Genomic DNA, 17,344 nt, shown 5'->3' with positions numbered 1-17,344 from the left:
CTAATGCGCTTTAGTCCTTCTACTTTGTTTTTGTATAAACGACTAATGCAATTTAGTCCTTCTACTTTGCTTTTTTTTTTTGTATAAACGATCTCAACACTTCTCAGTTCTTTTGTAATACTTGTTTTCTGTGGGTGAAGGCCCGTTTGTCATGTGCGCATTCGTCATAGGCCAACTGGTAATAGGCCCGTTCGTCACAGCGGAACATTCGTCATAGGGGAATTTGTCACTTTGTCACAGATTTCAAGACGGTAGCGACCATCGCAGCGGCTCGCAATGATCTGTAGATGCCGGTTGCAATCGGCGTGCCTTTTGGACACCCTCGACGATGTCGTGCCGCCCTCTGCTTGAGTGAGCCTCATCTCTGTCAAGGACTGCTCCCTGTTGATGCAGCCAAGGAACACCCAGACCTTCGGGAACTGCAGCCCACGCTGCTCTGGCATAAAAAGAAAAAAAGAACACACACACACTCGTGGACAAAGCTTTTTGAGTGGGCACCGTACTGACATTTTGAGCCACAAATGAAAAAAATGCGCTACAGAAAACTTCCAAGCTCTCAGCGGATTAGGTTACTTCTCACCTGCAATCCCCGGTGCCACGCTTCGATGCTGTTGTTCGTCCTTGGCATTTCTGCTAGTGTTGATTATCTGACCGACCCAACCAGAGGAGGGAAAGTGGCCGAAGACAAGCCGTTTCGACGGGGTCTTCCGATATACACGTGCTCGAAGTAGTCGGCCACGAGTGAGGCATCGGTCCACAAGAAATAAAGTTACCAATTAGCTTAACTGAAGAAAAAAAAATAAGACATAAATATAATGCCGTATACCAGAACAGAAAACTCTTAATTTGAATTGTAGCGACTCTGGTGACCACTGGAGCACACATTCCTGTACACCGACTGGGATAAGGGAAAAAAACATCGCTGTACCGTAGCGCCGGGAATCATGGCTTGTATCGCGTTGATGGCCGCTATATCGCGTTGGTGGCCGCTACCTCAAGGCAGTTGGCCCCCATATGACTCAGCACGACGTTGAAAAACCTTAAAAAGAGAGAACATATTTGGAAGTGTTTGAACATATATTCAATAATAGGCTTTTTTACGTTTATCAGAGCTCTTGAATCCTTACCTAGTGTAGGCAGCTTCAGATTTGTTGGGCAGCAAGCCGTAAACCATTGGCACTACCACGCCATTGGCTGTGACATCTTTTTACCAACTGTAAACGGAGCGTGTAAAGTTGGTAAAACTGTGCCGAGGTGACTTTAAAGGTCCCTCCGCGAAGCAGGTAGTCTCCTGAGCCAGACACCTCAAGTTGCGCTCGGAAGCAAAGATCAGGATTCTTTCGCTGTCGCAGACCACAGCCAAAGGAATCTCCTTTGGCTGCGGTCTGTATGCAGGTAAAACAGACATTATTATCATAATACGTCGTCCACTGTGATTTTGCGCTGCAATACCCTTTACCTTAAACTCTGCGGGCATTCGTATGTCGGCTCTGCAAGATGGTACGCTGAACTTGAAATTCGCCGCTGCTTTTGCTTGCGGATTGTGTGCCGAAGTGTTGACGGTGCGGGAATCTGCGATGCAGTGTCGTGGCTGACACGGGCAGCCGCATCCAGAAATATTTGGTACGGTGCTAGACGCCGTTTTACGGGAATAAAGATAGTGAACTTGTTTTGACGATATAAGAGCAGGAACAGATTTTCCTACATACCACCCTTTTCCTTCATCTCATGACGAACCCGAAGCACGTTTATCTCAGTGGGGTCAAATGCATGCGTATGGTCACTGGAATAAGAGATTTCACGAGTCTTGGCGTGATCGGTGACGATCTTAGTTTTACAAACTCCTCTTCGCGGGAAGGCCCAATACAACGTAGTTTCGTTGACCTTAGTGCAAGTGTATACGAATGTGCTTCGTAAAGAAGCATATCGCCACCTCTCCTAGTAGTAACTACCTCCATTTAGAAATCAAGGGAGAGACGGGAAGCAAAAGAGATCCGTCTTTGATAAGCCAGGAAAAACCGGCATGTAAGCTCTAAAGCGGGGTACTAAAAACAGAAAAAAAAAAGAATGGGTTTAATGGTGTCTTTCGTATTGTGATCTTTATGTTCTCGAAGTTATTCTGTTTGTAAGGTTACTCAGATAAGACAACATGCAGGCAAAAGGCTGCACGTCGCCTTATCTTGGGGTCATTGGGACATGCTTTTGTTCCCGTTCGTACAGTGGTCAACCTCACTGACCTTGTACGGGTGTGTTTGGGTGACCCCCTTTCGTAACTTTCCTTACAAAATAGAAATAAAACGTTTAACAATTTTGGGGTCATTGTGTGACGAACTGCCAGCGTGACGAATCATCCTATGACGAATGTTCCGATGTGACGAACGGGCCTGTTAACAGTTGTCCTATGACGAATCGACATGTGACGAATGGGCTGTATCCCGTTTTCTGTTGTACTGCTTGTGGCACGGGTCTTCCCAATTCTCCCTCTCTTCCTTTCCTCTCTTTTGTGTTGTGCAGGTTTCTCCCTCTCTTTCCTTCGTCTCTTTTGATTTGTGTAGGATTTGACGCCTATATAAGCACCCTTCGTTGTCAAATAAAATTCAGCTGTGTTTGAGACTTTGTGTTTGTCCGTCCCTTATTGTGCCAGTCTCGGTTTTTTTCGAAATGTTTGAGCCATGCAGTCGGGACGTCGGCTGGCTGCGTACTGTTCTTCAGAAAGTTGCCAGGGCTGGTTGTGCAGGAGGTGAAGACATGCCTGGAAGATAGATTTGTGTCTTGCGACTTTAGTTTCCGCTCATTAGGGTTCCGTGTAGTATGCTTGAATGCGTGTAGTATACGTTTTAGTATGCTTGAGAATATTAGGCAGCACTTTAAAACATGAAGGGCGGTTATCTTGATGGAAAATTGTAATTGTGAATTGTCTTCACGCGATAAGTCAAGAACGAGCGCCTACCGGGACGCAAGTAACGACTTATTTGGCAAGTAATTGGCGAAATAGCCTAGTAGACGTAGAGGAATGCTTAGTGGGGGCACGGGAAGTTCAGTACATCACTTTCAGGGTTATCCGATTAGATAGGATTTCTCTCGCATTAAACCTCACACGTAAATGTGAAGATTACAGCGTCATCCCAGTTTCTTTTTCTGATCATTGTTTGGTACAATGCAGCATAGGAAGGGAAAAAATACCCATTTTACATGGGAGCTTTGGAAAATAAACTTGAAGTTGTTCCAGGACGACATGTGTATTGAAGATGTCCAGAGCACAATCAAAGAAATAGAAAATCGCCAACATAGAATCGAGGAAAAATGGCAATTATCTAAAAAAACATATCAAATTAAAAGCGATAGAAACGTCGTGTCGTGTAAAGTATGAGCAAGAAGTTAAGAAAAATATTTTAAGAATAAACTTGGGAAAATTGATTGAGCAAGAAAGCAAAGGGCCAAGGGTATTCAAGGACGATATTCAGCAAATAAAACATCGTCTAGAAGTTATAGATCAAAACCGCTATCATGGGGCACTCGTGCCCGCAAGAACGGAGCGATTGGTAGTCGGGAAGACGACCACAAAGCATTTGCTTGCGTAGTCGAAAAGGCGAACGCTCGCCGGGATCAGATAAACAAGATAAAATTGAAAACTTCCTTATCAGCTGAGAAATAGGAAATTCAGCGGGATTTTTTCGAATACTATCAGGCTATGTTTGCCTTCCGTGGGATAGGCTTAGAAAGATTCAAATTGGAATTTATCAACGCAATGCCGAGGCTGCACGAAGCTGAGAAAGAGAGGCTAGAACAGCCCAAATCCGTCTAGGAGGTGGAAAGTACTATCTTGACTTTAAACCGAGGCATTTTATAACCAATTTAAGCATGTATTATCACCCCTGTCAACCGCGGTATACAACGAAGCCTCTGACCTCAATGCGTTGCCCCCGTCTTTCGCAAAGGCGCGCACCATTTTAATACCGAAAACAAAACATAGGGACAAACTTTAACAGGTAACAGCCTACAGGCCGATTTTATTAACTAATGTTGATTATGAAGCTTTAATGAAGTTGCTAGCTCAAAGATTGCAGAGTGTTATTTCTGGAATAGTTGGCCCACATCATACGTGTGGCATTAGAGGCCGCACAATATTCACCAACATACACAAGGCGCGGTGTGTGCTCGAGTGTTGCGATTAGGGTGCCTTCATGTGCGCTTCGCATAGGGTGATGCCAACGGCCTGTTTGCCTTTCCCACACCCTCGTCCACCGCCATTTTGTTCCTCTCATTGTTTCCCCGTGCGCCGGAAAGTGGCCTTTGTGCCCATCGGTAACCCCATCCGAGGGGGAAAATGCTAATCCTCCCTCCGTGGGTTCCACAACGCTGCTCCGAACTTCTGAGATAAGGTGCTTGTTTCCGGGAGGGTTATAAGCCTCACGGATTATCGCCGAGGAACAAAATGGCTGTTGGTTTTTCGGCTAGTGGTATTACAAAGGATGGCATCACCCTAGCAAAGCGCACATGAAGGCTCCCTAGTTGCGATGCCATAAACGCTGGACTAGCAGTTCTCCAGCTCGATCTTGAAAAGGCGTTTGACTGTGTGGCGCATGATGTTTTGATTGCGATATTGAATTATGTTAACGTGGGTGCCATAATTCAGGAGGGCGAGGCAATGGCGTACGAAAATTGTACTACGAGGTTAATTGTAAATAAGAATCTAGGGGCCCCCATCAAAGTTCACCGATCGGTATAGTGCGCCAGTGTTGCCCCCCCCCCCCCCCCCCCCCCCCTCCAGTCCGCTTCTGTGTTGTATGTATACAGATACCGCCTGTTTAAGGATCAATCAGTGTGAGGAAATAAAAGGTCTCCAACTGGTGTGGGTCAGAAGTAAAGCTTTTGGCCTACGCAGATGACATCGCTGTTTTCTGCACAAAGAGATTGTCGAACGCGCAGTTAAGAAACTTATTGTTTTTTCTGCAACCACTGGAGCAAAATAAATTCGGGAAAATGTATGGGTTTCAAGCCCATGCACGTTTGCAAATGTAAGCTGGGTAACGACCCCAGATAACTGCCTGAGGGTAGTTATCTGGGACTATTATAAAACAGAGGGCAGTATTGGCGGGCGCAAGCGCAGGAAACGAGATAAAACTGAAAAAAATGGAAAGAGCGAGTCTCTCCAAGTTTGCCAAGGCAACCGTGTGTAACTTATTTTTTGCGCCCATAATATGGTTTGTTATGCAAGTGTTGCATTGTTCCCGAGTTAACGTTAAAAAAATTTATAGAGCATTGGCCGTTTTTATTTGGGCGTCATCCTGGAAAAGGTGTGCCAAGAACAATCTGTTCACGCGGGTCCGGGACTGAGGGATCGGGTTGACCCCGCTGTTTCTCCGCCAGTTGGTAAACAGATCTTTGATTTTTTCTCGACACCACTGACCCATTCTTGCGAGGTGTGTTTCAGTTGAGGTTAGCGCGTGCGCTGCCTCAGCTAATAGTGTCCGTCGAGTCCATAGACGGCACTGTTTTGGTGTTTTTTTAAAGAAATTGTATCCTCGGTTCAGTATTTGCAGACACGTTTTTTCATAAAATGTTTAAGTAATGTGTCACGCAAAAAAAAATTAACATATAAGCATAGCGTTTTTTTTTCTTTTAATATACAGGGCGATATATTGTGAACGCCCAGGACACGTTGCTCTGAAAATAGTGAAGCGAATGCAAGTTAAACCAGGGGTCAAGACGTTCTCTTTTTAAACTTCACACAGCTACGCTGTCTGTAAGAACATTTTAAGAAAAAAAGGAAATTTTCGTCCCCTGGGGAACGATCTGCTACACTTGCAAAACCGCCCGAGACAATTGAGCATGTTTTCTTGCATTGTTGGGAGGGAGTCTTCTTTTGGTATGTACCTCAAGGAACTATTCGCAAAGAGTTTCCTCTAGATCAGCATGGTGTTCAGTTCTTAACAATAGACAATGACGAGGAACTGCCTTTTGATTTGCTAATGCTCATGGGCCTCCACAGTCTATGGCGCTCCCGCACGGCGAGGCTTCGTTATGACGCCGTTCCGCGGCCTGCGAGGATGTACTTCCGTGAAAGTGTTATGGCGTTAAAGGCGTTAAAACCCGAGTGGTACAGATTCGTCTGGGGTCGCACTCCGCTCGAGGAGGAGGAGCAAAGAAGGAAGGAGAGGAGAATTGAAGAAGAGGAAAGACGGAAGGAGAGGAGGAATTCAGAGAGAGGAGGAAAAGAGGGTGAGGAGAAAACTGGGAAAAAGCCCCCCCGAAAGTTTGTTGTGAAAAAAAAAAAAGAAGGGGCTTGGTGTTGGAAACAGGGTTGCCAGGTTGGGCTATAAATAGCCAAATTGTGGTAGTTTTATTTGCAGTTGGCGGGAAAAAATGCTAGTTGACTATTTGGCTAGTATTGGACTATTTCTGACCTGTGCATTGGGCAATTTTTGAACGGTGCAGCAACTAAAATGCCTGAAAGCACTTAGGTTTATAGGTCCAAATGTATTTGTTAGAGTAAGTTGCGTGAACATTCGGCGCATCAGTCTCTTAACCCTGATAAGTATGTGACTGCAAACAAATTCGTCTGCTTTTTGCGCGCTTTGAGCAATTGTTTACCTCCGAATCTTGTCCGAATGCAAGCGTGTGCTGTTATTCCTCCATCTCATCAATTGACGCCGCGATTCCTTGCGGCCTTAACAGCGCCTGTTCTGCGCATTCTTTAGATTGCCTTTTTATTGGCTTGCACCTATACTTTGTGTTTAATCCTGCATAGTTTTTCCGTGACGTCATTCTGGTCACCATGCCCGATAGTAAGCGTCCCAATAATACAGTGGAAGGTATGATGTCATGCGCTTGTACGAGAGTTTCAGGAAGTTCGCCGAACGTGCAAGCGACGCCATTTCTGGGACATTTCGGCACCATTGCAGAGCTCACAACACGATGTTCATTATTTATGTTCTAAAATCCTGGAGACTGGAGACGGAGAAAAACGGGACGACACGTGTCTCTACGCACGGCTAAAAGTTCATTTCACAACCAAGTCTGTAGATACCATATAACAGAAAGGACTTGGAACTGACCGAAGAGGCGAAGACCATCCGGGAGGTAAACTGTACCGATACGAAAGGACATAGAAATATGAACAATAGCATATTTTCTGTGCGTGCTTTTGAGTTGCCCTTTGGGGGATGGTACACACTAAACGCGGTATAAATTGTTTTGATTCTAAAATCTAGGATGATGGGGAAAGAAAGAATACAAGTGTCTGTCTAAGCGCCCCTAAAAGTTCGTTCCACAACAGGATTTCTAATGATAAGTGGCACATGACATAAAGATCCAGAAACGAACCGAACACCAACCAGGATGTCAACAAAACGTATGCAAAAAAAAAAATATAGAGATAGTACTATAGGCCTTGAGATCAAAACCGTGTTGGCAGACCACGTACAAAACCAGAAGACTAACTCATTGGTATGTCTTTGAAGTGGTGGTGTGTATCTTCTCTTCTTTTCATCTGGTTTGCCTTTGTCAACTTTCATTGCACTGGCTTGTTGGTTATCCCCCTTGCACTTTGTCTGCTTGGTTAGGGTTCATTGTTCATCCTCTCATTCTTTTCTTGCATTCGGGTAGATATTACTTTACAGTGGACTATCGGTCTACACATGTCTTTTTTTTTTTTTTTTGTTCACATAGCTGTAATTTTGGTTGGTATTCAGTCTATTCCTGCTTCCTTTGTGTTCTGTACTATATAAGGAAGTGCATCACTTCTGTTCGCACTGGAAGGAAAATACCAGTGTCATCGTAACCCGCGGTGGTCATCGGACTCCACGCACTTCGCGAAGCCGCCTAGGGGAAATGGGCGAAGTACAGCCGGACTTACAGGAAGGAATGGGAGAAGGACCCTGAATTCAAAGGTATGTGCAACGTTAACTGATGAGCCTGTAAATATTTAACACTTACTGTTTTTTTTTAATATATATATATAAGGTGCTTGTGAGAAATCCGAACCCGGCTTTTCGCACCGCAAAAATAAACTAGACATCGCGGAGAGCTCAGACTCTGTCCGAACGTAGCTCCAGCCATTCGAGCAAGATGCCAAAAGGTCAGCACCAACCGTTATCTTATTAAAAAAAGTTATAAAGGATTTCTTTTTTTAAATTTTCAATTGAAAAATAGAACCCATTTTGACCGTTTTCGTTTTATGGCGCCATAGAGCTTCATGTATTCGAGAGCTCCGTCGGACTTCATTTTCCTATTGACATTTTCAGGAAATCGCTTATAACTTGTGAATAAGATAACGGTTGGTGCAGAAACTTTTGCACCTTGCTCGAACGGTTGGGGCTACGTTTTGACGGAGTTGGAGCTCCCCGCGACGTCTAGTTTATTTTTGCAGTGCGAAAAGCCGTGTTCGGATTTCTCACAAACACTCGGTATGTTGACATTATGGAGCATCAAACATCTCCGGTTTCGGAAGGGCGGGGCGCGATGTGTTTGCAGGGGTTTAATTAAACCTTTTTTTCTTTATTATAGACTGGCTCGCATCCTCTTCGTCAGGAGATATGGCTTCCTGCAGCGCCTGCAAATCGGAGCTACAAGCTCACGTGCAGGACCTCAGGGCACACCGAAGAGCGGCAAAACATGAAAATAACCATGGCATTGTCCAGAGCGCTGCCTCTTCAACAAAACCAACTGGAGACCTATGTCACTTCACTGCCCAGGCCTCCAAGCTACACACGCGAAACCAAGATCGCCGAGTTGCACCTTGCAGCGCATATCGCCGTTCACGGATCACTGGCCTCCGCGGACCACCTTACTCCACTGATCAGCGACACCTTCAGAGACTCATTCGTTGCATCATCGCTCTCCATGGGCAGGACCAAGTGCACGGCTCTCGTCACCAAGGTGCTTAAACCAACTTTCAAGGAGCTGCTTTTGGACGACGTAAGAGGCGGCAAGTTTTTCCTTAAGGCCCGTTCACACAGTTGCGTTCGGAGCGACCACTACGTTTACGAACGAATGCAACCGGTTGGAACGATGAGCTACCATAGGAACGAAGTGCCAAACGGTCGTTTCGTTCGTGTTCGTTCGCGACGCAAGGAGTTGCGCCGGGCTGAACTTTTTCGTTACGTTCGGGAACGACGGGAGCGACAGACCAATCACAGGTCGAGGTGAGCTCGGTCGCGCGCGTTGCATGCCGGTCGTGCCAGGTTCCTTCTATTTGCAAACATGGCGTCGGTGGTGATCGTCGATGTGGACGGCGTGGTGGAAGCTCATCGTTCAGCGTAAAATTGCTATCCTTGACTGTGAATTTTCGTCGTGTGTCGTTACGATAACCCAGCATGTACTAGAAGGGAAGATCCACCTACTCGTGCGGCGATCTCGTGGCGGCACTCGCAACACAACAGAAACGCCGTGCCGTCGTGTTTGTTTACTTCGACTACAGTGGTGCTTTCTAAGCATTTTGTGTCCTCGAACATCGCCCGGATTTCATTTTTGGTGCATTCCATGCGTGTGCTCAAGTTCAAGGTATTACTGGTGCGTACCCAAGCGTGTGCTCAATTTCAAGGTATTACTGGTGCGTACCGTATAAAGGATGCGAATTTTTACGTGTTTTCATCACCCGAGAAAGGTGATTAGTATTAGCAATCCTGAAGGCTCGCAACGCGTCGTCTCTCTGATCACGAAATTATATTTCTACGTTGCTATATCGCTGCTAACATTACGTCGTCCTTTATAATCCTAGAAAAGGCGTGTGGCGAGATTTGTACTGTTGGCTAAGTCGTGTATTAAAGTTGTGATCGTGCAAGACGGCGTACTGCATCTTTTTTTCTTTTTTTAATGCACACCCTGCAAGCGTATCCTGAGAAATAAAAAAAAATAAAGTTTGTGGTCATAGAAGACGGTCTGTCTATTTTCTGTTACGCAAGTGAGTGGCAGCGCGTCCACTTCTTAGAGGCACCGCTGAAACAGCTGACGGCGGCGGAGAGGAGGTCACCGTGCTGCCGACGCACAGCGCTTGTTGTAGTGGTTGCAGGAGTGTACGCGCAGCGCAGAGCGGTCGTTCCGGTCACAACGGACGCAGTCGTGGATAACGGGTTCGTTTCAGATGTCTGAAACGCAGATCTTGGTGACAGCAGATCTTGAAACAGCATAAACAGCAGAAACAGCAGATCTTGGTGACTGTACGCCGTAGCCGAAACCTGCGGCTGCTCCGATGAGGACGGTGGACCTCGCGTCGGGCATCGGCGTCCGCCATGTTTGTAAGCGTAGCTGGGTTGCTTACTATTAGCTAGGAGCAGGGATGGGCAGTATTTGAAATACGTATTTCAAATACTTTGTGTATTTTGCATTTGTATTTAATTACAAATTGGGTAATGTGTCTGACGTGTGTATTTATATACCAAAACGAGGGTATTTCAAATACAATTGTAATTAAATACAATTTTGTGGGCAAAAATACATCCCTCAAATTTATTGTCACGATAATTCTTTTTTTTATGATATGGTTGTAAGATACAGTCTCCATCCTTTATTCGGCCAAGGGGCTTTTTTTCTTTTTCTCCTCCGGCTTTATTTTAAAGGCACTGTCCAGAGCAGGAACAAAACTACGTTCTGCATTGAAGGCAGTGTCTCTCAATCAAGCAGAAGCGTTTAGTGACTTCGCGATTACGGTGCTAGTCCACGGCAAGAATGGTGACGAAATCGACGTTCACAGGCAGACTGGCTAAATAAGTGCCTGTGACAACTTGTGATGCTTTCCAGCCTGATTTCCATCCATATGTTTGCCTGGAACATTCTAAATGCGCGGGTCGTCCAGATTTTCGTAACTGGTGCGAGTTGCAACAAAAAGGGCCGGTTGCACCAACGTCGCTTACCTTAACACAAAGCGGCTCTTTCTTAAGCCGGCTTAGCGTGCTAAACCGAGCTCGGATAAGCACGGGTTTAAATTCCGGTTGCACCAACGTAAACCCGACTTTACAGACGCGCCCCTAGCTAAACGCTGAATTTGCCCAGGGAATGTAGGGACAAACAGAGTACACTAGGGAACACTCAGAGGGATGAATACGATTGGCGGAAAGGAATCACGTGATATAAACAAAAAAACTGCCGAAGTAGTCGTCGTCGGCGTCTGCTTTTCGCTGTATTTCTTCGGTGAGTAACAAATTAAAGGTCTCCGAATTCAATGATTTTTTCGCTTAACTTTCAATAACAGAAGTCAAAGCTTTAAATAAACACGAATGCTCCTTACATCTGTGATTGTGTGTTTAATATCGGTTGATAACAGGATATTTTGACAGTGGCAGTAGTTTTCGTGCTCACATATTGAGGTGAAGGAGCCATCGGGGGCCCCAAATCTCACCGAACGCGAGAAGGACACTCTACTCGCTACATCGCTGAAGACAAAACATCATCGAGAATAAGTAGGCAGGTAAGATGACTACTAAAATCAAGTCATGCCTGAGACCGATGAAGTTCAAAACAGTGATGAACTCGCCACGGCAGCTGCGAAAATGCCCGGAAATCGTCGAATAGAAGTCGTCAAGAGGTCAGGTCACGAGACCTTGCATCGACGGTACTCGTCGCTATCAGCAAGGTGACATAACTGCATTGAACCGTCGTTGAACATCCGCTGCAGCCTCAAACGAACTTCAATTTCACAATGTCGAGCTCCGAAAAAAAAAAAAAAAACTCCCACTAGTACATTACATCATGCCGATAAGAACGGTCGTCTCTTCGCATCACCTGCCCCAGCCTGTCGCGATACAGCAATGAACGAATCTAACATAGTAGTCGTTACGATTTGTCATCGCCACGAATGAAAGATATGAAGCAAAATATTCCTAAAAAAATCGCGATCACCGAAAAAGTTACGGTTATGGAACGATACAGTTTTCTGAAGCCAAGATTCTACTCGCGAGATTAGGAAAATTCACTGAAGATTGTCTCAAAACTCAGAAAACGACAGAAATTGAATTTTCGCTGTTTTATTACTTAAAAACGCCGCAATCTGATGCAAACGGCAGAGGTGTCGACAATCACCACTTTTTAACGCGCTGATCGGAGGGAAGGATACGCGCTGCAAGTGTAAATAAACAAGGTGGTAAATAACAATACGTTACAGTTATGCCAAAATTAGTAAGTACATACGAATAAGCTCGTTGACAGAAGAACCAACGGGAAGACAGACGTGAGCCCCACAGCTCCGTGCCTATCTCAGTTAGGGCTAACACGCCCCGAGAGTGGAGAGCCAACTTGAAAACAGGGGTCGATAAACACTTCACGTGACAATATTGTGCATCCTTGTCACAATCAAAGGTCATTCTGTCGAAACTTTCCCGCTGATGTAGCCTAAAACACTTTGCACAACCAATTTCGTTCACCGCGTCGACCGCGACAAACCAGCCGCCATGTTTTAAATCCGGGATTAAGAAACAACCAAAAGCCAAGCGCCCAATGTTGAGCGCTCAAGTTAGGCGTAGTTTAGTGCTTGGTTTAGCGATAAGCGATTTTGGTGCAACCGAACGAAACCGAAACTAAGCTTAAGTTCCCGGTTAAGCTCCGCTTTGCGCTAAGCGGCGTTGGTGCAACCGGCCCTAAGAAATTCTCTAGCTAGTGCTGCACGTCTTGGTCTTCTCGGTTCTTTGTTGGTCTATACCAAAATGTAATCGACAAAAAAAGCTGCTTGAAGCTCTGTACTTTTTTCATCTATTACGTCCAAGCTGATTACATTTTTTGTGATTATATTTCTATTACGTTACTAGAGCCTCGCACACTAGCTCCCGAGTGTGCGATGCAAAATTAAAATGAGATACCTAGAAACCCGTTGCAGGTGCCCTGAAGTCGCTGACGCAAATTTTGAGGAATGTATTTGGAAAAGTATTTGGAGGAGACCAAATACATTTGGTTGTATTTGTATCTTGTAATTAAATGCTTTTTTGCAAATGTGATTAGATTTGTAATTAAATACTTTTTTGACAAAGTATTTTGTATTTGTATTGCGATACATATTTGCATGTATTTTGCCCATCCCTGGCTAGGAGCAAGAGCTGAAGCTCGTTTCTCATTGGCTGTTGATTCGTGTGGTTGCATGTGTGTGTACACGTCGCGTACAGTTGTCGATGAAGTCGCAGCGGTTGCATTCGTTCGTGAGCATAGTGGTCGCTTCGAACGCAAATGTGTGAACGGGCCTTTCTTCTTGATGAGAGTACGGACGTTTCTTCGACGAAAGAGCTGGCTGTTGTTGCGAGGTACTACTCTCGCGAGAAGAATGCCTTTTGTACTGCTTTCCTGGGGCTAGTCCCAATTCTAGACGCCTCATCTAATGGGCTTTTTAGCCATTTGAGCGAATTTCTAGACAGCTGCAAACTTTCCATCAGTGACTGCGTCGGAATCGGTACTGATGGGGCAAGTGTAATGTGCGGGCAGTGCAACAGCTTGTATACAAGAATGAGGGAGTTAAACTCTAACCTTGTGTTGGTCAGGTGTGTTTGCCGCTCTCTCCACCTTGCGTGCAACGAGGCAGTGGACGTGCTGCCGACGCAGATTGATTATCTAGTGCGAGAAACATTTAACTGGTCTTCCCATTCTCCGAAGAGCCAAGAGTTTTATAAGAGTATTTATAGTGCCATTAACTGCGGCTTTTTGCCGAGAACGTTGGTAGGTGTGTGCGCGACGCGATGGCTCAGCATTGCTGGTGCTCTTCGTGCGATACTTGACCAGTGGACGGAGCTTAAGACCCACTTCGACGTTGCAAAGACAACTGAGCGATGCTATTTGGCTAAAATGCTCTTCGAGATGTTCAGTAATGAGCAGAACTCTTTGTTTGTCCAGTTCCTAAGCCCGATTGTAGACGAATTTGACAAGCTTAACAAAGTCTTCCAGAGCGAAGACCCAGATCCATCAAAGCTGTATGCAGTTCTGAGTTCGTTCGTGAAGTGTTTACTTCAGCGAGTTGTTCTCCCTTCTCACGCCTCCGCTGACTCGGATTGGGAAGGCCATTTGTTACATGCTAGGGCTTGTCACATGGGAAGTCTTTTCTGCAATGGTTCGGAAAATTCGTCACTCAGCGAGGACGAGAAGACTGCCATTCTCGAACGGTGCCGTGCCTTTTTGGTTGCATGCATTAAGAGTGTCCTAAAACGTTTGCCTTCGAATTTGAAGTTATTAAGTGACCTCCACCTCTTGCACTGTAACAGTATTGGCAAGCTTTCTCTTGATTTTTTGTTTAAGGCATTTTCCCAGCTCATGAGGTTGTTCGATGTTTCCGCTATGGAGTCAGAGTATATCCTTCTACAATGTAGGCTCCGTGGCTTTCGTGACGACTCTGTCGCGAAATTCTGGAAGGATGTGAAAGAAGCCACAAACAGTGCTGGATCGTGCATGTTTCCATTGCTATCGCAACTGGCCGTATCTCTGCTTACGTTGCCACTGTCCAACGCTGCCGTTGAACGTGTGTTCAGTCAAGTCACCCTGACAAAGACGGACTTGCAAAACAGGATGTCTATGGAAACACTCAAGAATATTTTGTACGGCAAATTCGGACTGTGGGGCCAACAGCAGTGCTGTAAGGACTTTGTTCCCTCGGAGGTTTTTCTCACACGTGTCAATACTTCAGTAATGTACCCATGCTCTGCCATTGACTCTGCGAAATAGTGATGTGTGAAAATCTCTATTTGATAGAGAAAAATGTATTCTGTGTCTTTCGTGTTCAAAATAAACGTTTCAAATGATCAGTTGTTTTTTTTGGGGGGGGCTATTTTTGGATTATTTTTCGGGATCGACATTTGGCTATTTGTGGGCTATATCTCGTAGACGTTTGGCGGGTTGCAGTTCAGACACCTAGAAACTCTGAATAAGGGTGGCGATGTGGGTTAGTTGGTTCATACTGACGAAAAGGCAAACAGCGCACAGTAAACGGGGACTAGAAGAAGTGCAAACAGGACAGGCGCTTGTCCTGTTTGCACTTCTTCTAGTCCCCGTTTACTGTGCGCTGTTTGCCTTTTCGTCTTCTGGCAACTCTGGTTGGAAACGTCCTCCGGCGAATTTTTGTGGGTACTCTGTTGTGGGGACGCAGACGATTTGGAATCCGATATCTTCTTACGTGCTTAGGGCCTTCTAGCAGATTTAGAAACTCTGCATGTTTCTGGATGTTTGACTAAACGCTGGTTGCTTATTGTTACAGATAATTAATTGGGTTAATATGTTTAATACCCTCGGCTCAGCGCACCATGGAGATTTGTAAGCGGAGGCGAATCTGTACTACCCGAGTCACTCTACCCAAATGGTTATTAAGAATTGAACCACTGACAACGTTAAGAGATTTTTAAATGTGACAGCGCCAGCCGAAGACTGGCTGGCGGCCAAACACTTTATATTCTATATGGCTGTCATTTATGAATGTGTGTCATGTCGACCCCAGGCAATAAAGAAAAATAATCTTTCAGCCTTTCCACTCTGGCGTCTATAGAAAAATGATTTTTTTAAGTCGAAAACATTGAGTCCCGCAATTATTGCTGTAGGAATGCATGTTTTATACAGAAATACTTTGACAAAATGGCGAGACGCAGTAATTGGACACAGCAAAACATATCAAAGTTAAAATTCAGGTAGACGTAGTCAACGCGGAACGGCTAGACAAGGGACATTGACGATGATGGAAGCGATGTTATCGCGTGCAGCCACTAAATTCTTCCATTATATCCCGGCCACATGGCAAAATAAATGTAATTTCCATCGAATGACATTATAGGGTTCACAATTCATCTTGCAACGCTTGTATAATCATTCAAGATCGCGAGCTTATTAAGTCCGATATCATTTAATGAAATATATTAACTTTTTCGTGTGGCAGGGGTACTACACTTACAATTTACAGTCAACTAATTTACTTCTTCCTATGGGCTTGAGCTGCCTTAGAACAAAATAGAACTTATTTTGTAAACAATAATAATACTACCTTAATACAGTTAAGATTGTAGTATAAACGCTGTAAAGGCAATAAATTGACATTAGTATAAATTAACACATTAACACATGTCGACGCAACTCCAGACGGATAACAACGAAAAACAAAATTCCAATCTGCCACAAAAAAAAGAAAAAAACGCCTCCAGCGTTTTGTTTTTGTCCTACGTGACCAAAAAAGCCCGTAAATAAGTTGTTTCTCACCTTTTGATCGTATCCGTACGTCCCACTATATCTGGCATGAAAACATTTGAACACAAACTCCAAGAAGCCTCTCCCTGTCGAGAGGTCTATCGATAATCGACCAGTGTCACCGCTGGCTAGTTGTCACACATGCCACTCAAACTGTAGCAGGACTTGTTCCGCGAATCCACGTCAATGCCGTAGTATCAAGTGAACACAAAAAAACTACCCGAGACTGCGCTGACCACAGAAAAACGGCGGGAAGGGTCAAAAGAACCCACAAGAGAAGCGGCAGCAGTGTTGTCGACCCATCTCTTGCTCGTGTACGTTTCCTGCGGCGATGACTGGATTTTTTTTTTTTTTGGTTCCCTTCCCCTCTGAATGTCTCAGTGTTCCTTTTTAGTCAGTCAGCAGCTCAAACACAACGTAAATTTACCAGAATCGGAGCCCGTTCGTAGGAAAAAAATGTCGCACCGGGCCGGTTCATTCGAAAAGAGTAATCCCGCGGTTACGGGGATAATTATAAATATAAAACTGGTACTTTCAACCTTGGCAGCGCGTTGTATAGTACGTCTATATTATATATATATATAATAAATTGTACAACACTGCCTTTTAAAACATATATTAATGTTGAATAAACGCTCAAACACCACAAGGTTTTTTTTGTTTTTTTTCATGTCGATGCTACATATTTTGTCGCGTAGTGGCGCCTGGCCTTTCTTCTCCGACATTTTCACGCAACCACTCGGAAATCACTTCATGAGTTACAGCGGCCCTGTAAATATCAGAATGAAATGATAACTCAAAACGAACTTGTCTGCGACGGTAGCAGCACCACTTGCTATTCCAGGCTGTAAATAAATGATCTCGTCACATCACGGTGTCTTCTTGCTTACATGACGATCCGTCAAAACTTGAATTGAAACAGCTGATTTCAACAATCCTTCATATATTTCGATAAAATCACTTTTTATCGCGATTATCTCGCCCCACGCCAGCCTTCCGTGCGGCGTTTCCCGCGTTTTTGCGCTCAGTGCGCCACCTGGGTGCGGTGTCGGGAACCGGCTAGCAGACTGCGAACGGGCGGGTATAAGCCATGGGAAATGCGCATCTGCCATTTTCGTTATCTGTCTAATAATTCGCTACTCCCGAGCTGACGTCTGAAAAAATAGTAAAAAAAACTGAAATAAACGACGTTCGTGTGCCCTATTTCAGG

General features: G+C 44.9%; 1 protein-coding gene across 1 annotated transcript; it reads left to right on the top strand.

Annotated features, from left to right (window-relative positions):
• Positions 1–8,628: 8,628 nt before the first annotated feature.
• LOC120843889 lies at positions 8,629–14,150 on the top strand. The gene is made up of 3 exons (XM_040215364.1): positions 8,629–8,929; positions 13,334–14,023; positions 14,140–14,150. The coding sequence occupies exons 1-3, from the start codon at positions 8,629–8,631 to the stop codon at positions 14,148–14,150; spliced, it is 1,002 nt and encodes a 333-aa protein (XP_040071298.1).
• Positions 14,151–17,344: the final 3,194 nt, after the last annotated feature.

The sequence above is a fragment of the Ixodes scapularis genome, unplaced genomic scaffold (genome assembly GCF_016920785.2).
Source record: "Ixodes scapularis isolate PalLabHiFi unplaced genomic scaffold, ASM1692078v2 PGA_scaffold12__126_contigs__length_90152505, whole genome shotgun sequence".
NCBI lineage: Eukaryota > Metazoa > Arthropoda > Arachnida > Ixodida > Ixodidae > Ixodes > Ixodes scapularis.
Note: the sequence above shows the minus strand (reverse complement) of the source record. Positions and strands in the feature narration are given on the sequence as shown.

Excerpts from the sequence above, each read along its gene's own strand:
- LOC120843889 (XM_040215364.1), top strand. The coding sequence starts at position 8,629 with ATGGCATTGTCCAGAGCGCTGCCTCTTCAACAAAACCAACTGGAGACC. Across the intron at positions 8,930-13,333 it reads TTTGGACGACGTAAGAGGCG|ACAGCTGCAAACTTTCCATC; the intron begins GCAAGTTTTTCC and ends GCGAATTTCTAG.